The sequence below is a fragment of the Staurois parvus genome, unplaced genomic scaffold (genome assembly GCF_062004578.1).
Source record: "Staurois parvus isolate SC_StPar_1 unplaced genomic scaffold, SC_StPar_1.0 ptg000351l, whole genome shotgun sequence".
Classification (NCBI taxonomy): domain Eukaryota; kingdom Metazoa; phylum Chordata; class Amphibia; order Anura; family Ranidae; genus Staurois; species Staurois parvus.
The window spans coordinates 1,471,843-1,498,976 of NW_028318147.1; the positions used below are offsets into that span (position 1 = coordinate 1,471,843).

Sequence of the window (27,134 nt, forward strand, 5' to 3'; positions counted from 1 at the left end):
CGTGTTTAAAGTAATTTTTATTAAAGCAAGAATTTTATAATCCAAATTATGTTTCATGCTCAGCTATCTTTCCCACGAGATACCAACTGTGGTGAAAATCTGAGCTTTTCCACAGTAAAGAATTACAAAATCAAAGAAAGGAATGCTTAACTTTCCGTACTGTGTTCAAAATGCCTTTCCCCGGGTCTAAAAAAACCATTTCGTTTGTTTTTATATTTTACATTTTTTTTGGTATTTTTTTTAATATATCTAGGACTAGCTGTTTGCCAGTCCTGGCATTTGTTACGTACGTAAGCATGGTAGTTTCCTTTCCTTTTTTATGATTTTTTATTAGGTTTTTGCGGTGTTTTTACAAGATTTAATTTTTTTCGATGTTTTCATAGATTTTCTCCTATGAAGAGAACTTCAATGGTGTTACTTGAAGTTCATTTAAGACCCCCGATTATGTGAACTTTGATGGTGTCTAAGTTCTCTGAAGACCCCATTTAACCCAGAGTTGTCTGAATTTCACTGAAGACACAGATGTGATCAATAATGTTGCTTGAAGTTTATCCAAATCCCAAACTTCAATGATTTCATCAAAATATCAAACTGAACTCCACAGATGGTAAGCTGAAGTTCTGAAGCGTTTTGTGGCCTGGAAGAAGAAACAAATCATTACAAACAGCGTACTAGTTGAAGAGGCATTAAACTCTAAAAACTGCCCAAAGGCAGGAAGAGGACAAAGGACTAATCATTCCCTGTGGTCTACCTACAACTGATCTTTTACCATTACCATCTCCTTTAGTACTTTGGTCTGCACTGTATCTCTGTGGTGGCAGCCATCTTGGTAGAGGCTTTTTGCTTCCCTAAAGACAAAGTAGAGTTTCAGGGGACTGCTTAGGCACATACAGTACATTTTTCTTATGACAAGCGTGTTTAACGCCATTATGCAAACTAGTACATGTACCTAACCTGAATCTTGATAACAGATGCACTTCCAGCACTGCAAAATAGAGTAAAGCTTTGAGTACAGTCACTCCTTCTGCCAAGTCTAAAGCTCAAACGTTACAATCTTATTGCAGTCCTACAGAGCTACCTGCCTGATTGGCAACTAATTGAATGGATAATTTAGGATATTATATTATAATTATCTAAAATTGATTGTACAAAGATTGTGTGGTCAGCTTAAAATGTGTGAATGTGCATATAGGAAGAGTGCACAATCAAGAGTTCCTCTGCCACAGTAACGGATGGGACTTTTAACCCTTTCCCATCTTCCATACACGTGGCCTCTTGGCAGGTGGATTTTAAAAAAAAAAGGGAGCAGCTGCATATAAGCAGCCCTTATATATGTAATATATGTAATCACTTTACTGTGCTGAGAGCACGTTCCCAGCACAGTAACAAGCATGTACTGGAAAGCTCCTGATGCATACTTGTGATTGGGAACTTTGCAATCGTGACCATTGTGACAGCCAATCACAATGGTCACATGATCAGAATGCCCACTTTGTCACAGCATTTAGATCCGCTTAACAGTCCAGGAGACAAAGGCAGGAAGGGGTTAATCATTTGCAGATCCTGCTTGCACACCCATACTTAATGCAAAAAAAAAAAAAAAAAAAAAAAAAACAGGACACACATAGGAAGCACCCTGTGCTTCAGTATTGGGGGTTGTTATAACTCATGTTATGGGTGAACATGGTTCTCAAAAGGTGGACTATCCTTTTAATGTTGCCTTTTTAAAATTTCAAAGAAAAAACATAACATATGAAATGAACAGTAGTCTACCATATCAGAAAAGGGCTCTCTTACAATCATTTTCAGAACACAGGCTGGGACCAAAGAGCACAGTGGTAAATGTAAAGGCTTTAAATTGCAGCTGCTGCAAGTTCTATTCCTATCAGTAACCGGAGGGAGGGTCTAAATATATTGTAATCAATACACTGGTATTTGTAGCTGCCTCTGTGCCTACAAAGTCTCTTGCATACTTGACTGGCACTAAAAAAATTATATACAGTGGATATAAAAAGTCTACACACCCTTGTTAAATTGTCAGGTTTCTGTGATGTAAAAAAAAAAAAAAAAAGAAATAATTTCAGAACATTTTCTACCTTTGAGACCTATAAACTCAATTCAAAAAATCTGAAATCTTTTGAGGGGGAAGTAAACTAAAATAATGTGGTTCCATAAGTATGCACACCCTCATAACTGGGGATGCAGTTGTGTTCAGAATTAATCAATCATTCTGAATCATGTACACACCTGTCATCAATTAAAGTGCCTCTGATTAACACCAAATAAAGCTCCGCTGTTCTGGTAGGTCTTTCCTGACATTTTCTTAGTTGCATCCTACAGCAAAAGCCATGGTCTGCAGAGATCTTCCAAAGCATTAGAGGGATCTCATTGTGTGGTACATGTGACAATCTCCCGTATTCTTCATATGTCTGGGGCTATGGGGTAGAGTGGCAACACGGAAGCCTTTTCTTAAGAAAAACATCCAAGCCTGGCTAAATTTTGCAAAAACACGTCTGAAGTCTACCAAAAGCATGTGAGAAAATGTGTAATGGTCTGATGAAACCAAGGTTGAACTTTTTGGCCATAATTCCAAGATATGTTTGGCACAAAAACACTGCACATCACCAAAAGAACACCATACCCATAGTGAAGCATGATGGTGGCAGCATCATGCTTTGGGGCTTTTTTTTTTTTCAGCTGGAACTAGGATCTTAGTCAAGTTTTGAAATGATTTATCTTTGTCTCATTTTTTTTACATCACAGAAACCTGACATTTTAACAGGGGTGTGTAGACTTTTTATATCCACTGTACATTTCCTGTGAGATTTAAATGGAAGCAGAAGATAATGAGCAACTTTCAGGTCCAAGTGAACAAGACTGAATTATCTATCTTTAACATGGATGTTGAAGTTTTACAAAAACAGGTAACAGTCATAGTTTTGACTGGGGCTCAACTATTCTGAGGCAGAGATCGCTAGATGTGATATGTTTAAAGATTAACTCCTTCGTGCTGACGGTACGCATATATGCGGCCTCTCAGCAGGTGGACCTTGACGCCGAGACCACGGATATATGTGTACCAAAATGTAAACAAACCTGTACTGAGTGCGTGAGCCCTGCATGTTCCCGACAAAGTTTCTGGCATAAAACCGAAAGGTACCAATCATGTAACCGCTGTGAATCACGGGCATCACATGATCATAAACCCTACTCCCAGCATCAGAAACCCCTTAAAGGGGACGGGAGGTGTCAGCATTAAGGGGTAAAATGTGTCTACTGTCAAGTATGGGTTTATTGGAAAGCATATTAAAGTTTATTTCTTACATAGACTTGGGACAAAGCTGTGTGATAATTTTATCTTTCAACAAGTGACATTTATATATTGAGCTCAGGCATAAACAGTGTAGAAATTTAAAGTATTTAGTGTTTAATTACCTTAGTTTGTCATGTGACCGTGTAGTAGGCCCTTGTGACTTGTAAAGTCAATTCTGGTGTGGTTTTAATTGCTCATCTTTATTAGTGCTGACACATGTAAAATATCGCAAAGGATTACTTTTGCTTGTGCATGGTAGCCAAACAGCTTTTCAAGTGTTACTAAACCCAGGACCCTGCATTCACTATCTGGTCTCACAGTACACGGAAGTGAAATTATTTGAGTAAATATAAAAAGCTAAATACCTTAGCAGTTAGAGCAGTCTTGTGATTTCTATCAGTGTCCAGCAGAACACATGTTAAAGCTTGTAGGAGTTTTCATTTTGCTGTAGGAGGATGCAGAATCCCTGACCTCTGGACAGTGCTGATTGGCCCTGTGCTGATCACATCTACCTCTCCCAAGAAAACCGCTCTAGCAAGACACACCAATCTGAGCATGTGCAGTGACTCCACACAATGTTTTATCAGGAGATATGGGGGGACACTGAAGGAATGGGAGGATCAGAGGTCAGATCAGCCTTTTTACACAATGCAGAGGATTAACCCCCTTTAGGTTTCAGTGAGTAGAACAAGCATGCGTTACTGCAGATACAAACTAATTTTATTGTTGTGGGTTTAGTAACACCAACTTCAGCTAGTTCAATTAAGCTTTGACTAAAAAAAAAAATTCAGGAAGCGGATTGGTTTCTATACAGAGCTCTACCAGATTTCACACTCCCCAGGTTTAGTAAATAACCCCTTAGGGTCACTATATACATTGCAATCTGACCACACAATCTTTTTTAGACTTACGAAAAATATTGATTGCTCTATCCACATGCCGCCCAGCCACTGTAGAAATACGGCGGCAGGGCGGCACGGCTGGGCAAAACCACATTTTAAAACAGGTAGGGGGCACGCGCAAAGCAAAATCCCAGTATCTTTCCCGCCATTTGCAAAAGATATAACTTTCACGTAAACCAATTTACACGTATTGGGTTTTTTTTGTAGCAAAGATACCGTATTTTTTGCTTAAGACAACGCACTTTTTTCCCCCCAAAAAAGGGGGGAAAATGTCAGTGCGTCTTATGGAACGCATGCAAAGCGGCCGGTCCGGTATTTCTGCTGCCACCATGTCAGAACACCGGGCCGGCCGCTCAGCTGTTCTCTACTGCAGGACCTTACCTGTTCCTCGCTCCAGCGCTGCAGTCTTCTGTGACAGCCGGGTGCCCACTGCGCATGCGTGAGAAGCGCCGTGCTTTGTGAATGGTCCGGTGTCTTCTGGGACACGACATGTCCCAGAAGGCTCTGGGCCATTCACAAAGTGCAGCGCTTCTCGCGCATTCGCAGTGGGCACCCGGCTGTCACAGAAGCCGCCGCGGGAAGGAGGGAGAACTCCGCGGAAGTGGGAGCGGGTACCTGTCAAATTCAGGTACCCGCTCCCCCTCCCTCCCCAAAGGTCTGCTGTCCCTGGCCATCCCCTGTACTACGTCCGCAGTCCCTGGCCATCCCCTGTACTACGTCCGCAGTCCCTGGCCATCCCCTGTACTACGTCCGCAGTCCCTGGCCATCCCCTGTACTACGTCCGCAGTCCCTGGCCATCCCCTGTACTACGTCCGCAGTCCCTGGCCATCCCCTGTACTACGTCCGCAGTCCCTGGCCATCCCCTGTACTACGTCCGCAGTCCCTGGCCATCCCCTGTACTACGTCCGCAGTCCCTGGCCATCCCCTGTACTACGTCCGCAGTCCCTGGCCATCCCCTGTACTACGTCCGCAGTCCCTGGCCATCCCCTGTACTACGTCCGCAGTCCCTGGCCATCCCCTGTACTACGTCCGCAGTCCCTGGCCATCCCCTGTACTACGTCCGCAGTCCCTGGCCATCCCCTGTACTACGTCCGCAGTCCCTGGCCATCCCCTGTACTACGTCCGCAGTCCCTGGCCATCCCCTGTACTACGTCCGCAGTCTCTGGCCATCCCCTGTACTACGTCCGCAGTCTCTGGCCATCCCCTGTACTACGTCCGCAGTCTCTGGCCATCCCCTGTACTACGTCCGCAGTCTCTGGCCATCCCCTGTACTACGTCCGCAGTCACTGGTCATCTCTTGTACTGTGTCTGCAGTCCATTGGTTCAGAATATTTTTTTTATGGAGCGAAAAATACAGTATGTCGCAGAATGCATTTTGGCAGAAATTTATGACTAAATTTGATTTTTAAATTTTTTTTTACTGGACATGTTTTATAGCAAAAAGTCCAAAATATTGTTTTTTTTTTCTCAAAATTGTCAGCCTTTTTTTATAGCGCAAAAAATAAAAAAAAAAACGCACAGGCGATCAAATACCACCGAAAGAAAGCTCAATTTGTGGGGGGAAAAAAAATGTAAATTTCATTTATGTACTATATTGCATGACTGCGCAATTGTCCGTTAAACTAGCGCAACGCTGTATAGCAAAAAAATGGCGTAAATTGCAGTATCTATACCAGTTTGTAGACGCTATAACTTTCACACAAAGCAAACACTTATTGGGATTTTTTTTTACCAAAAACATGTAGCAGAATACATTTTGGCCTAAATTTTTAACTGAGTTTACTATATATTTTTTATAGCTGAAAGTAAAAAATATTGTTTTTCTTCAAAATTTTTGGTCTTTTTTTGTTTATAGCGTGAAAAATAAAAAGCACACAGGTGATCAAATACCACCGAAAGAAAGCTCTATTTGTGTGAAAAAAAGGATGTAAATTTCGTTTGGAAGCAGCATTGCATGACCGTGCAATTATCAGTTGAAGTAGTGCAGCGCCGAGTAGCAAAAAGAGGCCTGGTCATTAAGGGGGGTAAATCCTTAGGAGGGGCAAGTGGCTATATAGACCTTTTGTTAGACCTCATTTAGAATACGGTATAAGTTCTGTAGACCTCACTTACAAAAAAAGATAAAGACAGTCCAGAGACTGGAAAAGTAAGATGGCAGGGTTTTTAATATAAAGCCAAGATCAAGAGCATGTGGACATGACTTCAAAGTAGCAGGATTAGAATTCAAAACGAATCTTAGAAATTGTCAATTTACTGAAAGTAGTTGATGCTCTGAATAGACTCAGCAGAGGCAGTCAGTCAGTCAACAGTAAAACGAAGTGGACTCATTAATGGGACAAACAAATCAATACACAAAAATAAGACAATGGTGCAGACTCATCTTTTCTGCGTCACTTTATATTTTTCTTTCATGAAAAAGTCACAGTATTTAAGTCAGTTATGTAAAAGTTTCTAACACTTTGCAAGGACTGGCAAAATGGGAACAGTTCAGCCAAAGTGGCCACATGCAACCAAACTTCAGGCTACCAATGTCCAACAGTTGGTCCACAACCCAAATTCTGTCCATGTTTCTGCTACCTATCCACTAATCAAGCATGTAACCGGGTATTAGCCATACTTAAGGATGTGTGATTTTTATTACAACATACATTTCATCGTAAGGTTCATTTATTCACCAAGACAACAGCCACCTATTGGGATTCTCTGACTGGAAAAGCAACACTCGTGTGACCAATATAGGATGGTATTTTGCCCCATTCAGAAATCGGTAACTTTCACATATACACAAAAAAAAATTAAAAGCAGACTTTAAAAGGTACCTGACAACTTAACAGTATTTAAATGGAAAATTTTTTTATTTACATCTTGATTAAAAATGATCTGCATCATAAAAAATAGAGCAGTTCATATTACACACCAGTAAATAACAAAGCCTTATTTATGAAAACACTCTTGATCCCAATATTATGTACACAAAAAATCCAAATAACATCAATACTAAAGCATACAAATTGTTGTTTGGTTAATATCCGACTGGGAATAGTTTGACTCGACGTTTTTCTCGGAATAAAGGTTCCGCTTATTCAGGAGTGTGAATGAGAATGATAAAGAACGTCTGAAGCAATGCCGAAAAAAGTCATTAGGGCAATTGCCACAATTGGCAAGGAATAACACAATAAGGCAGGGGATAATATCAATACAAAAAGTTTAATAATGAGAAGATTGGCCTTGTGCATAAAAGTCTTAGACTGCTTGAAGAAATCAATGTCTTAATTGCAGGTATATCCCACAATCAAAGTTCCGAGCACAAGCCAAAATTGTAGAATCACTAGTGTCAGGGGGCACAGGTAGTGAGATCATGTACGGAGGATACCCAAGGGGTATTTTGGGAACAGTAGGACTTTCTGGTAAGGGCAACCAGTGTCACTATGTATAAAAGCAGCAACTCCAGAAGGCAGCAAAATTTAAGGAAAAAGGGCCTCAGTGGTAAGCCAGCGGTCAAAATACCAGAGACCTAGCAGATTGCAGGTACTCATCCTAAAAGAGCAGAATACATGTGTGAAAATCCATGCCAATACCAAGGTAACTGCAGAAATCCTGACGACAGTTTGAGAATTAATCACTTCACACATGAAATTGTGAAATAAAAGTCTCCCCAGCTTACATATTAGACTGCTGCCACTCCAGTGGCATTGTTAACTGCCTTCTGTGCAGCTTCCTTGGCTTGATGGGCTTGAAGGACGGCGACTGCTTCGTCAACCTGGAGAGAGCACATTTTTAGAAATGCAGCTTCTACACCAATTTGTCACGTGTTAAAGCAAAAACATTCACATACCTTTGATCTAAGGGACTCTGGTGACTCAAGCATGTGGAGTAACTCAGAATTGTCAATCTCCAACAACATTCCAGTGATCTTTCCAGCAAGAGTCGGGTGCATAGCTTGGATCAGTGGGAAAAGGCGCTCACCTAAAAATAAAGCAATGGTTCAGCCACAATCCTGGAAGTCAGATTGGTACAATATCATGTAAGCCACAACTACCTACCAAGCATTTGCTTTTGTTCTTGGGGAGGTGCCGCAGCCAGCATAGAAGCAGTCAAGGGTTCCTGACCCTGAACATGGACAGCAGGCTGAAAAGGAAAACACACTGATCAGCAATAGTACTTATGAGACAAATACCCCAATTCTTCAACAGCAGCTCATAAAAAGTACAATAGTCCTTAAAATGTAAAATGGATATTAAGGCCATTTACACAATGAAAACTGTTCGAGCCCGGTCCATGTGAGACTCGCTGAGCACTTCCCAATCAAAACAGAAAGGGTTAATGAGCTAGTCAGAAGCAGGAGAAAACGAAAGGATGTTGACGAGACAAAACACTTTGTGCATCTCTACAAGACCCTACAGCAAGTATAAGTTGCAAAAATACTCAGTTAATTCACGTTTTAGGCTTCAGATGGTAAGTTACTGTCAAAGGCAGCTGTCAAGAACAGAATCCCAGCCAGAGGACAGTTTGTAATTACCTGCTGCATAGCAACTTGTGGTTGAGTGTTAAGGTGTTGCTGTGGATTGCGCACACCAGCAGCATACTTGTACTGCGGGACAGTTCGTACTGTTGACGTTGCAGCTGCAGCAGCCGCAGCAGTTGCAGGACGAGGACCCATTGTCTGTGTTGAAGTGTTAGCTGTAGAGGGGGAAAAAAAAACCCAGCAAAGTTAGATCAAGTCAATCCCTAGTCACTGAAACGAGGAACGTTCCCCAGAGTTTACAATGAGAGCAGTTTACTAGAGAGTCCCTGCTCTACACATACTCACTGCTCAAATATTAAGATCTGTGTATTGTCTTTCTGTACCTTGTAGGAGGCTTGCAGCAGGAAATCAAAAGAATGGCTATCTGGTTAGAAATCCAGTATTTAACAGTATTGTAATCATTTGCCCAGACATGCAGTTTTAAAAGTTTAGTACACTAAGCACACTATTTTGGGAGTCTACAATGGCCAGAATGCATGTTAATGTGCACAGTAAAGGCCCATTACAGCATGGGCATGAGAAAGGACCTAAGATACACGAACAGAGAAACTATTTCAAATGCAAACTCATTGCAGTCTTTGGGGAAGGTTTTTACTTGTCACCCTCTGAAGTGTGATCCATTGTGGATTGCTCTTCAGAAGGCATTTTACAGGCAAGGATGTGGCATATGCCGCTTCCTCACCACCCGTATTAACCTCTAAAAACCCACACCATCACACAAGGTTGCTGTGCAGCCCCATGCAGTTGGATCAGTCATATTTGGTCCGTGGTACTAGGGTTTTTACCTCACTGACCCCCCTCCCCTTTCTGCAGGTGTAAACAAGGTCTTAAGGAGAAAGTGCAAAGTCTTTGACCTTTAATCTCCTTGCCCAGCAGCACATTTTCCTCTTTGCCTTCATACCAGTTACACAATAGAAGCTGGTATATCAAACATGAAACTATTTACTAAAAGTTATACTGGTATACGAAGTTTAAAAACCTCAAGTGTTTGCCTGTCCTGGTGCCCAGTCTTCGAATTTTCACTCAACCTAGTCTCCAGCAGAACCTCCACATCTGACACTTCTAGGTGTTGGCTGCCTGCATCCCTTGCCCTCCACTGTGGGGCCCATCCGCCTCTCCCTATGTCATTGTATATTACAGTGGAGAGCCTGGTAAGTGTCAGATGTGAAGATTTCCAGAGTCTGCAACTCTGCAATGGAGCAAAGAATGCGGAAAACCGGCATTAGGACAGGAAAGTATAACTCTTGTACTTTGTATTTAGTTTTTTAAAATCTACAATAGAACTGCTTTAAGCATCAGCTGCAAATAGTCCCTGTGCAAGTCTGCCAAATTGTAACCACAGTTGTACTTCGAACTTACCAACACGCTGAGCTGAAACAACGCGTGGGACCTGAGAAGAGGTTGGTCTCATTGTGCTGAAGGTCGGTGGACGTGGAGCAGCAGGGCGGATGGCTCCTGGCATGTTCTGGAATGCTGCAAGAACACGTGGATTTTAAGAAAACTAGCATACCAATTACAGCTCTCACAACTATAAGGTCATCCAGCTGTGCAGTAGGTATGATTTATTCAACCCCTGTACTTTCCAACACTTTTTCTACTGTCAATGAAAAGGGGGCGATCACTTGCAACAGGAGAAATGAAGGTAGCAACATATTGGGGCAGGATTTTAATCTGTCCAACAGTTACATTGCATGTACAATCAGCGCCATTCATACACTGTAAAGTATCGTCAACTGATCTGGCTGCATCACCATCTTTGGCTGCTAAAGACCAAAATAGAAAAACCATGCATTTCAGCCACGGTAAAAGCAGAGAAAATTCCTTAACGCAAGCACAAATGATTAGAATAACCTAGATAGTAAAAGCACCATTAAAACCCATACCAATAATATTGAAAATGACTAACTGAACAGGCTTGCCTTGAACTTTAGATATTAACACAGGTAAGGTTTAACTTACGGTGTGGTCTGGCACCTTGTGCGGTCCAGCGAGGGTTTGGTCTAAGCTGTGCAATCTGTCCAGCTGGATAATATGCAGCACGGTTTTGTGCCTGCAAGAAAAAGGATATTAACATCCAATCTAATGGCTTTACATTGACTGTGCATGTCTAAGTGCATGAATACATACCGGTGGAAGGGCAGCCATGAAATAACTTGATGGTGGTGGCTGGTAGGGATTGATGACCGGATTAGGCACAGCCCTGACACTTGCCATCCTCTGCATGTACTGATTAGTCAGATGAGCCTGACGCTCCTCTTTACGCTGAGCCAGTGCAACATACAGGGGTTTTGTTGCCACAATTCTGCCATTCATTTCTGTTACAGCTTTGGTTGCTTCTTCAGGAGAGGAGAAACATACAAAGCCAAAGCCCTTACTGCGCCCTCCTTCCATCATGACCTGAAGGATGAAAACATTTTTAGTTAAGGAAAAACTGATATCTAGACGGGGTCCTTTAAAAGGCAAACACTAAAATGCTCACCTTAGCACTTGTAATGGTGCCAAAAGGGGAAAATTCTTTGCGAAGTCGCTCGTCATCTATGCCATCATCCAGATTTTTTACATAAAGGTTAACACCCTAAAAAAACAAAAATATAGAGCTTCATGTACTTGCGCATATGCAAATTGAAACGGTTTCCGGCAGCATATTTACCCCTTATACGCATGAAAATGAACCTCCAGGTGCAGTATGCAATTATAGGGCATGCTTTATTATACAACCTGTGCTTCCTGCTTAGTGATGCTTTACTGCTGATCTCAGGGTCATGCAACGTACTGTCTAAAACTAAATATATTGCCAACTTCCTTTATCACAGGCCAACAAGACCTCAAACGACCAAGCTACGCATCAAGATAACCAACCACAAACTGTAGATGTCCTGATGATGAAAATATGAACAGGTAGACTGCAACTCACAAAATATGCAAACCTTTATACTACAAATACTCTGCAATCACACATTCCCTTTCAAGAGTTCCAGACATTTTCTTCAGGTTTTGATATAGTAAGAACAGGACAGAATTGTGGTTTATTGCCATGTCTTGGCCTGTTGGGAGAGATTGCCCTCCCTTTCCATCCCAACTACGGCTAGCCACAAACAGGACAGTGTCAACAAGGACGCAGATAAAAACAAGACAGATGCCAACCAGTTTTAACTTGGTGCTTGATCAAAGTTTTGACTGGAGTCAACATGTAAAAACAAGCCACTAACCTGGTATCTGGTGATGCGATCTTGCTTCATTTGCTCAAACTTGCGTTTAAGCTCTGTCTGCCGCTCAACTTTCTTCTGGGCACGACCCACATAGATGGCTTTGCCATTCATATCTTTACCGTTCATTTCATCAACAGCCTGAAAGGGAAAAAAACAGTCAACAGACTTCCCAGACCTAAAAGTGTATGTAAGAAAATTATAACGAACTTGCTCCTTTGGTCTGAAATGTCACAGAGTTATCAACCAGTTCAGAAAAACCTTAATCTAGTCAGAAACAGATATCCTAGGTTATCTCCAAGAGGCTATTTAGCTTCACAGTTCTCATCAAGGTCTATAAAATAATTTGTTTTTATATTGTAGAGATTTGAGAGTGGAATTGTAGTTGAGCAGAGTACAATGGGCAGGGCTGACACTCAGTCCACAAATATTCTGTGTAGTGTCAGCTCACAACAGGGGTGCATTACTGACAAGGAATTTTTGTACTTGCAGGGTGTTTGAAGGGAACAGAACATGGGAAATATGCATGTATTGCAGAGAAATGAAGCGTGGAATTTTATTTTGACAGAGTTTGAAGCAAACCATTTAGCCATTGTAAACATTCCAAGGGTAAAGAATATCTGAGCAGATGCCATACAGTGCCATCTTAATAAATTAGAAACCCCCTTTGTTGGTATGAAAGCATTACCAGAACATTTATAACTGAGATAATACACATTTACCCTCACATTTAACAATGTTATGCGTTAGCGTTGAGGCGGAGGGTTAAGGGTTGTTTTTAAAGGAAATGTGTCAGACAAGACTGATGTACCCACTGTTAAAACATTACAGAATCAAAAAATTGAATATTGTAGTTTTCATATGTCTGTCATATTGTCATTATCTACTTTGAGATGTCCTCATAGGCAGCCTCAATGCTTTAAAGTACAGGTTGCCTGGCTGCTATTCCAAACCAAGTGACAGCCAGTTAGCATTCTCAGAAGTCTGACAAGAATGGCAATTTCCATGTTTCTTTCAGGCTATAGTCATTTAAGTATTTGCATGTTCTACAGCCAGTAGTAAAGATAGTGGTCTACGGCTCTGCTCACTCCACTTCTCCCCCAGGACTAATATGGCAGCATACTAATGTAAATAGAGAAGGAAGGAACACTACTCAGAAGGTTAAATTTACAGGGCAAAATTTTTAATATCACAGCTCCTGCTGCAAAGTAGGGGACCTAAATACTAGCATACAACAAAGTTTTCAGGAAGAAGGGGAGAGAAAAATTCACTTTCACACTGTATTTTATACTAGTACTTCATGGGAAAAAAATGTTAATACTGAACTTTTAGGTTTCACAAAAAAAATGCAAAAAATTAGATCTGTATTTAAAAAACAAACATTCTGCTTAACACAGAATTCTAACTTGCCTTTTCCTGTCATAAGCAGCCTCTCCTCCTGTGTTTACACTTGCAACTACGGTCTTTCCTGCATACTTTCGTTTCAGCATTACTTGAGTAAGAAGGAACCACCCTGAGAACCGCCCAGTTTCCAAACAAGAAGCTCTGCTTTACCAGGCATGCACAGATGCTGCTACAGTTCTGATCACTGCTAGCAGTTCTACTATTTCATCTGAGTACATAATTTTGACTTTAGTGACTCAATATTGAGCTACATACTTAGTCTCTGCTGACCACTGAACTGTGCAATCCATCCCCACAGCGGACCACTGACAGTAACCCTGTGTGCACTCCAAAGACATGCTGGTAGGTTTCTATCTAAATTGGCCCTAGAATGTGTATGTATGAATGTAAGTTAGGGACCTTAGATTGTACGCCCCTTGAGGGTTAGGGACTGATATGAATGTACTATATATGTAAAGCACTACGTAAAAATTGACGGCGCTATATTAGTACCTGAAATAAAATAGGAAATCTCTGCCTTAAAGGCAGGAAGCATTGTAGATATACTGTAAATATCCTGCACGTTTATTTCTGTGTGCACCTGTATGATACGCTTCTACATTTAAATTTTGCATTGATTTGAAGTATATTGGCTACACCGTGTTCAACAGAATCCATGTACAGCTGGGACATTCACCAGACAGGATTTGCACAGGAACAGTGAGGGGCATTTTATGTTCCCCTGGCAATGGCTGCGTAGCTGCAAACAAGCCCACCCACCTAGGAAAACCTAGCATGAACATTAACAAGACAGCCAACTGAATGGGCATGCTCTGGGGGAAGGGGGGCGACAATGGGGAAGGCTGTGGCGACCTATGGACTTTTTGAAAGCCCCTCCCACACAACCAGGGCTGCGGTAGAACACAGGAACTGCTGGAAGCCAATACATTATCATGGCTGCAAAAAGGTCTGGATTGTGAGGAGAGGGTTATGATGCATCAATTTAATTGATTCATGATCAAGAAGGGAAGGGGCTTTCAGGGAATACGTTTGAGACCTAAAACTTCATACACTGATTACATTAAACTTTGCAACATCTCAATTTACCTTCTGAGCATCCTCGTGCCGCTCAAAACTGACAAATCCAAATCCTTTGGACTTCCCACCATCGTCAGTCATAACTTTAACACTGAGGGCAGGTCCTGAAACAAAAAGTTGCATTTAGCATAGTAATATCTGGGAAATTTAAGGTCCTGTGCTTTAACCACTTGCCCTCCAGAGGATTCACTGCATTCCTGACCAGACCATTTTTTGCAATACAGCGCTGCATTACTTTTCCAATTGCGGTCATACAACGCTGTACATAAATTAAATTTATGTAATTTTTCACCCACAAATAGAGCTTTCTTTCAGTGGTATTTGATCACCTCTGCAGTTTATTTTTTGCACAATAAACAAAAAACACGATTTTGAAAAAAACTTTTACCTTTTGCTATAAAACATCCAATAAAAAAAATTGGAAAATCAAATTTCTTAACACATTTAGGCCAAAATGTACTCTGCTACATGTCTACACTAAATAAACTCCCAATACATAAATTGGTTTACAGGAAAGTTATTGCGTCTACAAATGGCGGTATATATAATGGCGTTTATTTTTTAGACTGGTAATGGCAGCGACTGATAAAAAGGGACTGACGGGCGATCTGACATTGGGTGGGAACTGCCACTGACATCCCCAGTGACACTAATATAGTGATCAGTGCTAATAAAAAGTACTGTACTAATGGCACTGGGCAGGAAGGGGTCAACATCTAGGGCAAAGGGTTAACTATGTTCTACATTATGTGCTGTGTGTTTTTACTAGGGAGACATGCTGCTTTGTATTTCTCTGCTGTGCAGAAAAATAAAAAGCAGCATGTGTTTATACTCAGGTTTCTCCCGTCAGCTTTCCCCGATAACCGCCGGTGAGGAATCTCCAGCCGGAGATTGACATCTCTAGCTGCCAATGGTGGCGCAGGTAGGGGGATGGGGGGGGGGGGGGGGGGAACATGTGCGCTCTAACCGGAAATGCAAATATACATACACATGTCACTTTGCACAGCCCTGTAGTAGTACTTCTGCTATAGGATAGCGGGCAAGCGGTTAAAAACAGTATGATCTTAAAAACCTTTACCCACCCAGAATATTATAAGTTAAGTGATCTGAGAACATTAAGGGGCAACTCACCATATTTGCCAAACAGCTCCTTGAGGCGTTCATCATCCATGTCTTCACCGAAGTTCTTGATGTACACATTTGTAAATTCCTTGGCTCTAGCACCAAGTTCAGCTTCTCTTTCTTTGCGAGATTTAAAACGGCCAACAAATCTGTAGAAGGAAAATTAAAACCTTTACCTCACTTTAACCAATCTACATTCCCAATCCATACCATTAACCACTTTATTAACCATACCATTTTCAGGGCCAATTCTGACACTTCTCTCATATGTAAAAATTACTACAACAGGTACTTGTATAGCGCTGTCAATTTACATATATATTGTACATTCACATCAGTCCCTAACCCTCAAGGAGTGTACAATCTAAAGTCTAACTTACATTCATATATACACATACTAGGGCCAATTTAGACAGGAGTCAATTAACCTACCAGCATGTCTTTGGAGAGTGGGAGGAAACCGGAGTACCCGGAGGAAACCCACGCAGGCACAGGGAGAACATTCAAGCTCCAGGCAGGTGGTGCCATGGTTGGGATTCAAACCAGCGTCCCTAGTACTGCTAGGTGGAAGGGCTAACCATTTAGCTAGCCACTGTGCTGCCCAAAATCAATGTTTTTTGCTGGAAAGTTACTAAGAACCCCCAAACATTTTTTGTAGCAAAGGCCCTAGAGAATAAAATAGTCGCTGCAATTTTTTATGTCAAATGGTATTTGCGCAGCAATGTTTCAAACAATTTTTTGAGGAAAAAATACACTTAAAAAAACAAACAACTTTTGTAAAATATGAAAGATATTACACTGAGTAAATAGATACCCAACATGTTTGTGCACACTCGTGGAATGACGCTAAACTATGGTACTTAATAGCCATAGGTGACTACATTTCTACAGGTTAACAGTTTAGGAGGAGGAGCTCCAGTGCTAGAATTATTGCTCTTGCGTTCACAGCAATACCTTACTTGTGGTTTGAACACCATTTACATATGTGGATGTGACAGACGTACGTGTTCACCACTGCACGCAGGCATGGGGGAACAGGAACGCTTTATTTTACACAGACCCTTTCAATTTTTTTTTAGATCAGACCTTGTTTACATTAGGCCAGAACTGGAAGTGATGTAATGAGATCGCTGTGGTCCTCCTAGGCCATAGATACGTGGAGGCCATCTTTCCTCCACTCATCTTTGCCCACCTGCAGCGATCATCAGATTGGTTCTCAGGCTCGCCAATCATCCAGGTAAGCCAGAGAACCGCAGGAAAGTGGCAGGAGGGGGTTGCAAGCACCACCTCGCCACTTCTAAAAGTGATCCAGCAGTAAAACTGCTGCTAGGATCACTTCGAAAGGGAATTGCCAGCTGAAAAAATACCGGTGTTATGGCACGTTGCTGTAGCCATAACCCCAGTATTCCACTTCCAAATGAGGATGTATTTTTACTATAGACCGCTTGGGAAGTGGTTAAAGTGAACATGCAAGTTTCAAAAGGAAAAAAACAAAAACAGGTTGTGTGATGTATTGTGACCCTTACTTTTGTTAATTTAGAACTAAGTCACAGTTTCAACTGATGGTAAGGCCTTCCAGCAATAGATGGTCTACAGAGGTCCTGCCACTGGACTTTAAGGTGTTGGGTGGCAAAAGGAACATGGACTTTCAAAACTTAAGTCAAGGCCAGCATATTGTCTGAAGCTAAAGGCAAATTAGAAGCGGGTTAATCAGAATTTGACTTGCTTCCGAGCATAATATACATGTACAACTGCCTTGAGAACTCAAACTAGTCATCATGTCACCTTAGAGATTACTCATTGATCTATTATTTTTAGGAAAAGGCGTAATGGATATAGGTTCTAGGTGGCTGAAAGATTTCTAGATCCTATACTAAGTAACATATGGTTCAAGCCAAATATGCAATAACTATCCTGCAGCATCAATTTGAAAGGAAATCATTGCTATAACTTAATACATACACTTTACGATCATTCAAAAGCATGCCATTCATTTTATCAATTGCTCGTTCGGCTGCCTCCTGGGTCTCAAAATGGACAAATCCATAACCTTTTGATCCATTTTCATCACAGACCACCTGTAAGAGATAAAATCATGAATACCATTCTCCGCACTGAGTTAATCAACTAGTGCAAAGCTCCAAATTTACCAACCTTGCAAGACAAGATGTTTCCAAAGGCTGAAAATGTGTCATATAAAGCCTTATTGTCAATGGACTTATCAAGGTTTTTGATAAAGATGTTTCCAACGCCACTTTTACGCAGAGATGGATCACGCTGGGACCACATGATGCGCACTGGTTTGCCTTTGATGACATCAAAGTTCATTGTGTCCAGAGCACGCTCAGCTGAAGAAAAAAGTTAACTCCATTAAAATGCATTTTAATCAGAAATACCTGAAAGTCATTTTGTCAACCTATTCACTATCCAATGGATTCTGTTGGTACTGCACTGGTTGCTAAGAATACAAAAAACTAGGATAGGGCATGCAGGGCACATGCATGGGGCATTGGGTATATTGTGTGGCTCAGATATCAATCTGCATACACTCCAGACATGAATTCCACAATATTTTATTAGGTAGTAAGTAATGAAGGGGTCAAGGACAAAATATACAAGATAGACAAATTTGTAAATTTATGTGGCAAGATGTGCCAATTAGAGATCACATTTAAGTTTAAGGTGACCTTAAAGCAATCTAAGTAAAACGTTACAAGAATTGTGCAACAATTAAAGGCCATCAGCTGTTATGTAAAGGAGACTTTAACAGTCATTTGCATCACACAGGTGACGTCATCTGAACTAAACCTGATGCACACCAGATTTAAACAATTCCACTGCTGTTGCGCAAATGGGCAACACTCCTTCCCAACTGAAAACATTATCTCACAAGTTGGGAATGCGGGACCAAAATTGTAACACTCATCAGAATGACATTTAGTACTTAATGTATTCTGTGCTAGGCACCAGCACCTAAATGTGAGAGCCATCACTTGCTATTCAATCCATATAACAGCAGATATGTGGATGCTTACAGACTTCTGTGTCAAGCACGATTAATACAGAATGCATACAATATGGATGGGGAAGTTTCAACAGCAACTTACCATCCGCCGGCTGCTGAAAATTAACATAAGCATAGCCAAGAGATCGACGTGTAATCATGTCTCTGCAGACTCTAATGGACAAAATCGGCCCAGCGGGGCTAAACTTCTCATAAAGCATAGCCTCTGTAACATCAGGGTGGAGGTCCCCAACATAAAGAGATGCCATAGGGTAGCTAGGAGCACCTGGATTCATGATGACTGCTGGTTATTTGTACACAACTGAAAAATAAAAAATGTAAAAAACACATCATTGCAGTAATGCAAGTATAGGGTTAACACATCAACTGGGCTGCATGTAGCAGGATGATTAATACAAAGTCACATGAGCAATAGCTAACAAGTCACACATGCAGAGGAAACCTGCACATCACTATGGCTGAAAGTTATAATACAGATCTTAAGAATGCTCAGCCATGCTAATACATTAACCAATGTATTGCAAAAAATGGAAATTGGGAAAGTTCAGTCATACATAATGTTTGGCAGCAAGTCAGCCACATTTGAGTCAGAATCTCAATGTGCTGACAAGTAGGCAGTATGTAAAAACCATCACAATCTGCATCTACAGATAAGATGAAAGATTAAAAAACCTTCCCACCCTGCAATTTTAGAGTGGTTTAAGCCGGACGCCAGGAAAAGCAACTAAAAAAAGCTTACCAAATTTAAGCACATAACACATCCACTAATTTACTTTGTCTCAGAACTTTTCTACACAATTTTAGTCATTTGATACCTCTGCATTTTGGGTTCATGTGGTACATTACAGAGTATTTTACCGTGTTATAGTTCCTCCCTATGGAAGCAAACATGATTTTTCATGTCACACACCGAAAAAGACAGGTGTCTGAAATGGACTCTAAAGCCTAACTCTTCATTTTGTAGTAAGAAGGAAAACTTTCTACTCTACTTCCAGCCAGGGAAAGGCCAGGTGAGCGGCACAGGCTCAAGGAGCAGCCCAGCTGCTGCAGATGCTTTGGGCCCCACAAGGACATACGACTCAGAGGCCCAGCATGCACTATGGCAAGTTTGGGCCTGCCTGGTGCCAACAGTGAATGGGCTGACAAAAGCCCAGGTGCCAGGACGCAATTTCTAGTCGCAATGGTAACCTGGGATTTGTTGAGCCCTGGCTTAACCCATCTAAACATGCGTTAATGCTTGGTGGGTCAAGTGCTTGAGTATTAGCTCATTTCGATGGACAGAATAAAACCATTATACACGCTAATGAAATGAACACTCAAGTGCTTGATGCACCTAAACACGTCTAGATGAGTTTGCACACAAAGCGTTTTCTGCAAAAACTTTCCTGCGTTTAGGATGGCTAAGCAAGCACCTTGTGTCCATGGGGCCTCAATACAAACTTCACAAGTTCTAAACTTTTCACTATCCAAAACAAAGTTGTGTCTTTACATACAGATGTTAATGTAAGGACATTGCAGAGACTGCAGCCACAAGCTGCACATACTGCAAAGGCTACGCTTGTCAGATACAGGTAAATATGCATCTGGGGCAGGGGAGGGTGAGGTACTTTCAATCAGGATGGCTCTGCAAGCAGTAGAAGTGTACTTTAAATGTGAAGTCATCAGACTAGTGCTCAGTTCCAAATATGTAGATCACAGCTCTGTATTATGTGAGCTGCCAGAATAGCTTTACTATGTCAGTTATGAAATCAGTGTCAAATTCTGCTTTGCCTTTTAACTACTTGCCAACCACAGATAGCCGAATGATGGCTACACTGCGGCTGGCTAGTTCTGGGAGGGCGTCATATGACGTCCTCCCAGAATGCACTCTCCTGCGCGCCCCTGGCGATCACCGTGCGTCCTACGGACACAGCTGATCACACGATGTGGCAAAAGGCCAATCACAGCGGCCTTTTACCACGTGATCAGCCGTGTCCAATGACACGCTGATCACCGGGAAATGCAATTGCCGGTTCTCGGCTGCACTTTCCTCACGCTGTCAGAGCATGAGGGAAGTACTGCCGAGAACCGGCAGCTGTCAGAGCAGGGATCGGCACCGATCATCAAAGCACTGATGATTAGTGCCCTGATGATTGGTGCCTAGCAGCGCCGCCCAGCAGCGCCGCCCACCTGTGCCCAGCAGCGCCGCCCACCTGTGCCCAGCAGCGCCGCCCACCTGTGCCCAGCAGCGCCGCCCACCTGTGCCCAGCAGCGCCGCCCACCTGTGCCCAGCAGCGCCGCCCACCTGTGCCCAGCAGCGCCGCCCACCTGTGCCCAGCAGCGCCGCCCACCTGTGCCCAGCAGCGCCGCCCACCTGTGCCCAGCAGCGCCGCCCACCTGTGCTGCCGCTAGTCAGTGCCCAGCGGTTGTGCCAGTCAATGCCCATCAGTGCTGCCCCTCAACGCACATCAGTGGAGAAAAATTACCTGTTTGAAAAATTTATTAGAAACTTTCAATTTTTTTGCACACTTTTTGTTTATAGCGCAAAAAGTAAAGCGCCCAGTGGCGATTAAATACCACCAAAGGAAAGCTCTATTTGTGAGAAAAAATGATAAAAATTTCATATGGGTATAATCTTGCATGACCGCACAATTGTCAAAGTGCGACAGCGCTGAAAGCTGAAAATTGGCCTGGTAAAGAAGGGGGTATAAGTGCCTGGTAGGCAAGTGGTTAAAAACGTGTTGAAAGCAACAGTTCCAGGAAACCAGCTTGTGCCTTAACTGCAGGCAGGAAAAATGTAATCACTCCATGGGAAGAAAAAAAAATTAAAATGTGAAATTTTTTTTTAAGAGAGGCCCTATAGAAACTAAAATGGTGCATGTTGCAATTTTTTATTTTATGTCACATGGTATTTGGGCAGTTCAGAAAAAGCACTTTAATTTTATTACACACTATATAAAGCGTACATTTCTGTTAAAATATAAATAATGATGTTACACCGAGCAAATAGATACCAAATATGTCATGCTTTAAAATTGTGTACTCTAGTAGAACAGTGCCAAACTAAGATACCTAAAATCTCCATAGGTGATGCTTTAAGTCTTTAAAGGTTACCAGTTTAGAGTTATAGAGGAGGTCTGAAGCTAAAATTATTGCCCCCGCTGAAGTTCATAATACAAAAGTGTGGTGCGCTGACAGTTTACATATGCGCGCAGGACTTATGTATGTGTTTGCTCATAAACATGGGGGAGGGGCACTTTTTATTTTAATTTTATTGCTTTTAGCAATACAGTCAACATTCCTTCCAAAGTAGTGATCGAGTGGCTTCAACTCCATCGAATCACTTCTGTTGAAGGCAGCTGCAGCCGCTCCATGGAAGTGATTGAGTGGCTGTTCAGAGCACAAGTTCACCTCCAGCTGTGAAGCCCAGAGCAGTCAAAGCTGGCTGCCCACAGTTAAGATGCCAATGCAAGGGACCAAAGAGCAGTGAAGAAACCCACTCAGGTGAGCAGTGCTGGATCACCAGAAAGGGGAGTGGCTGTGTTTTTAAAAGTCTGCAGCTACACCCCCAAAAACACAGGGTGCTCTATACTGAGACAGAACAAGTTTTGTGGTCTGAGGCACAGACTTCATCTCTGCCTGCCAGATGCACCTTGGCAAAGCCTCATTGTGATGGTGTTCTGATTAACCAATACTTTAGCCAACCATAGATGGATCAAATCTTGGCCAACTGAGCAGGGACCGGGCCAAGATTCAATCCATCTATGGGCAGGCTGATTGTACCAAAGTCTATCCATTGATCAACTTTGGTACAACCAGCATGTTAGATTTTTAGAATGCAATTGCCAGCGGCTATAGGCACTAGCAGTAATTGTGTTATCCCAGCAAGGACAGCTCTCCACAACCCCCCCCCCCCCCCCTCCCCTACTGGGAGATCACAATAGCTCCGCAGAAGTCATTCAGTGTTTATAGGGGAATTGAGGGATTTTCTTTCCTGCAACCACAATCTTTGGCCTGCCAAAGGCACATCTAGCAAAACTTGGCAGAGCCAGCACCAGTCAGGAATCATGCAGAGTGCCATTTTTATTCTGCAGTAAACAAGGATTAAAAGGCTGTCACCTATACATAAACTCCAAGCAGAACCAGGTTTTATTATACTCTATTACAGAAACTGAGGTCTGGAAAGGCAAGAGACAGGCAACAAACTGGTCAACAGTGTTGGCTGTAGTCTCCCAGCAGCTGATTTTTTTCCCCATTACTGACTTGCCAGGTCTGCATGGGACAGCCATCCTGGTAGAGCCAGGGCATTGCTTCCTTTGTTTCTATAGTGAGCCTCATCATGCCTTATGCTGACCATAGATGAGACGTTTACCAGACGAATGGTCGGCCGATAAATGAAAAAAATCGGTCGTTCAGCTGCCACGATGCTTACGAAAAACGTCCGTTTTTCGTCGATTTTCCAGCATGACCGATAAAAAGAAACAAGAACCGCGAAAATCAGCCGACGACATTGCCCCACTAATGGTACGAATATTGGCAGATTATTCGTTCGGACGAAAATTCGGCCAATAAACGGCCCATCTATGGCCTGTATGTATTACTCCAATGCTGACTTCACACTGGTCCAATTGTAAAAGATATCAGCCCACAACCCTCCTCCCTTTGCCCAGATCTTACAATCTAGAGTAAAGTGCTAAAATAGAATACACAGTTCTAGTATTGCAGAACGTCAGTTAAAACACCTGAGCAATAAGTTCCATATGACTGGCAGCAGTTTAAAAAAAACTGCATGGTGCACACCTCGGCTGGCATATTCTAAGAAATAAATCTGCAACACCCAACTACTATCAAATGTATGTATGCTAGCTTACATCCCACCATACACAACTATGTCACAAGTAATTAGCACTTTGACCCAATAACCAAAGTTCACACGGTTTACACTACAAACATTTAAACTAGGATCTGAGCAGAGAACACAGCCTTAAAAAGGCATTTGCAAGCACTTAGGTGTGGGGCCCTACTGGAGTAACTCTGCAGGGGGAGGGAGCTGAGAGGTCTGGCAATGACTTTCTAAATTTAGGCTGAAATCACACCTGTGTGCTTTTCCCCCCAATGAGTTTCCCCTGAAATCAATAGAAACTAATCAAACATTTAGTACAAATACATTTACATCACCGTATTTAACATTACAATGTACTCTGTATTGGATACCAATGCCCACCATAACGCATCCACATGTCTAACATACCTTCACGTGTGTTCCCACTGACTTCAATAGAAAATGCAACAAGCACTGAGCCAAGGTAAAATGTGTATTTGTGAGTACAGTATGGCATGACTTTGGCTCATCAATTAGCTGTCCCGCCTCTCACTGTGAACACAATGGTGGGCTGGATGTAGTGAGGAGGCTGTGCCTAGAAAAGTAGTTACTAATATGAAGGTTACACCTGAGACACACTAAAGGCCAATTTACACTATGTGGTGACAGACGTTTTACTGCATGTCATACATTCCAGGCTTCTTCAGGAAGGATTTTCAGCAAGGAAGATTCTTCTGCTTGCATGCCTCAGCTAACGGCAGAGAGATTCCAGGGAGTAAATATGAATCATCTGCCCTTACTCAAGAAGGCCATCAGAAATGCTAGATGTGTGATTTTTAAAAGTGATTGTCTCCATTCTTTATTTTGCTGAGAATGACGGATGGGGGAGTTTGCTTTAACTGCTTCCCGACCGCCCTATAGCAGATATACTGCTACAGGGCGGCAGGGGTGCGCAAAACCACATATATATATATATATATATATATATATACATACACATACACACATGTGATTTTATGTTTCCGGGTAGGGGTGTGCGTGAGAACTACCTGCACCACCATTCGCAGTGGTCAAATCACCAGGTCTCAGTGATTACTGAGCATCTAACCCTTTGATCACACATCATGTTGACCCCTTCCTGCCCAGTGCTATTAGTACAGTATGTGCTTTTTTTTAGCACTGATCACTGTATTGGTGTCACTGGTGATGTCAGTGACACCAAGTCAGTTCCCCCCAGTGTCAGAATGCCCACCGCAGTCCCGCTATAAGTCGCTGATCGCCGCCATTACTAGTAGAAAAAAAAATTCCAGTATCTATACCGTCATTTGTAAATAAACTTTCATGTAAATCAATTTACACGTTTTGGGATTTTTTTTTTTCTTAGCGAAGATATGGAGCAGAATAAATTTTGATGTAAGTTTTTGTAGTTCCACTCTGAGTCCAGCTCCTCCATAATATATCAACCTACATAACAGTACCTCCTTCACCCCAGACTACTGGGACACCCGGCTCTACCAACGCTTCCTGAAGATCCTCCCAATGTCACCAGGACACCTGCTGCTTCCCCCCTACAGGAGGCATCAGTCCCCTCTTCCCACATTTTCTCTTTAGTTTATCCTGGTGATTGTGCCATTAACACCCTTCCTGTCCTAGTGACACTGAGCAAAGTTGTTACATGGAGATAGCAGGAAACAATGCCAACTGATAACAGTCCTAAGGCTGCATACAAGGAAACAGCACATAGATGAGATCAACATCATTTCTGTGTACAACCAGGCTATCCTAGTTGAACACTAAGGGCCACACTGCGCTGCATGCTGTCCTGAGGCAGCCCCATTCACACCCACTGCTAGAGCTGCAGAACTGCCCCTCAAACATGACAAGGAGGTGATGTATGTGTGCAACACCAACTGGCTGCCCTGACAGCTTGAGGGGGTGGTAAAATCCTGGCCCATTTCTACCACTACCCTAATGCAAATGTAAACACAACCATAGCTCAGTATCATTCTAGTCTACTGCCTCTATAATTTTATATATTGTGAACGCCCCACAACACTGCCAGACACCCCACAACACTGCCAGACACCCCACAACACTGCCAGACACCCCACAACACTGCCAGACTATTGCTATAAACACCACTTCTAAATGCCGCCACACACCCCACAATACTCCAAAAACACTTCTATTGACCATCATATACTACTGCCACAATACTGATATACACCACCATACACCCCACACCATTCCTGAATACTGCCCCACACCACTTCTACACACCCCACAACAAACCCACACAGTCGCCATACGCCCCACAACAAACCCACACAGCCACCATACATCCACACAGCCACCATACACCCCACAACAAACCCACAATAGAACCCCACACTACCATAATACTTCTGCACACCCCACAACAAACCCGCAGTACCACCATACACCCTACACTACCATAAAACTACTGCACACCCCACAACAACCCCACACAGCCTCCATACACCCCACACTACCATAATACTACTGCACACCCCACGCTGCCTCCATACACCCCACATCACTCCTGAATACTGCCCCAAACCACCTCCATAAATCGATATACACCCCACAATCCGCCCATACACTGCACAATACCTATAAATGCCGCCACACACCCCACAATGCATAGTATACAATAATAAAGGATGAAGTCGGCGTCCTCGTCAGTACTTCCCCCGGTGTCAGCACCTCCCGGGCGAGAAGTTCCGTATTCCGGTTCGGCAGCGTCTGTCCCCGGCTCTGGGCCCTCAGTAAGCGGCGAGACCGCGGAGCTCCCGGGGCCGGGCCCCGTATGAGGCCTCTCCGTGGAGCTCCATGGATCCCTGCAGACCCCTCACCCCCTCCCTCCCCCGTCCCCGCTTACCTGTAGTCGGAGAGTCCTCGGGTCTCTTCTGGTTTCTCTTAATGGTATTTTCCGTTACTTATTCCGCTTTTTTTTTTCTTTTGTATTTTACGGAGTGCTCGAGCGTTAAAATCAGAACAGAGCCGGGCTGAGAAGGATGAGGGCGGCGGCGGGAAACGAACGTCTCTTCTTCGCTTTTAAAATCAAAACGCAGAAAAAAAAATAAAACGTGGCGTGATGAGGGGAGAGAATAGGAGCGGACGGGGATTTTTCTGGGTTTTTCGAGGGATTTTGTGATTTTTTTTTTATTTTTTAAATTTTTTTTATGAATAAGAAATGTGTGCCGAGGCCAGGCTCCGGAGCACACACTCACACACAGCACTAACAGCCGGGGTAGAGGGGAAAAGGCCGCAGCCCTTCCGCGTAATATTTATAGGGGCGCACGCACGCACGGCGTGCTTTGACGCGGATGACGTGGACAAAAAAAAAAAAAGAAACCCCGCCTTGGAACTCCTGACTAACGAAAAGAGGGGGAGAAGGCGTGGCCAGCGAGCAAACGAACGTGACACGGTGGAGTTGGACGGCCACGCCTGGGGGTTGTAACAGGCGTGTCTTGAGGGATGCAGAGCAAGGAGTAGGCGGTGTCGTCGGCCATTTTGTGGACGGAATAGGGTGACGACATTGCAAACTCGAAAGGCAGAAATAAATATCCGTGTGCATAGCTGCCGCGCTATCAAAGGCTAGGAGAACTCCGCATAGACAGAGCTTGGGGCTGGGCAGCGAAGGCGTCATGTGGAGACCGAGATGTTAGTCACAGCCCGACTCATGGCAGGGCATGCCGGGAAATGTAGTTCACCGGACTGAAGGATTTGACCTCA

General features: G+C 42.9%; 1 protein-coding gene across 1 annotated transcript; it reads right to left on the reverse strand.

The window, feature by feature from the left end:
* PABPC1 (poly(A) binding protein cytoplasmic 1) lies at positions 1–26,668 on the reverse strand. Its single transcript, XM_089684641.1, has 16 exons — positions 26,278–26,668; positions 18,657–18,875; positions 17,704–17,897; positions 17,512–17,627; positions 15,559–15,698; positions 14,437–14,531; positions 11,950–12,087; positions 11,220–11,315; positions 10,868–11,137; positions 10,700–10,790; positions 10,100–10,213; positions 8,735–8,895; positions 8,259–8,343; positions 8,051–8,181; positions 7,880–7,975; positions 1–637 (listed from the first exon to the last, which is right to left on the reverse strand). The coding sequence occupies exons 2-15, from the start codon at positions 18,847–18,849 to the stop codon at positions 7,883–7,885; spliced, it is 1,917 nt and encodes a 638-aa protein (XP_089540767.1). The 5' UTR covers positions 18,850–18,875; positions 26,278–26,668; the 3' UTR covers positions 1–637; positions 7,880–7,882.
* Positions 26,669–27,134: the final 466 nt, after the last annotated feature.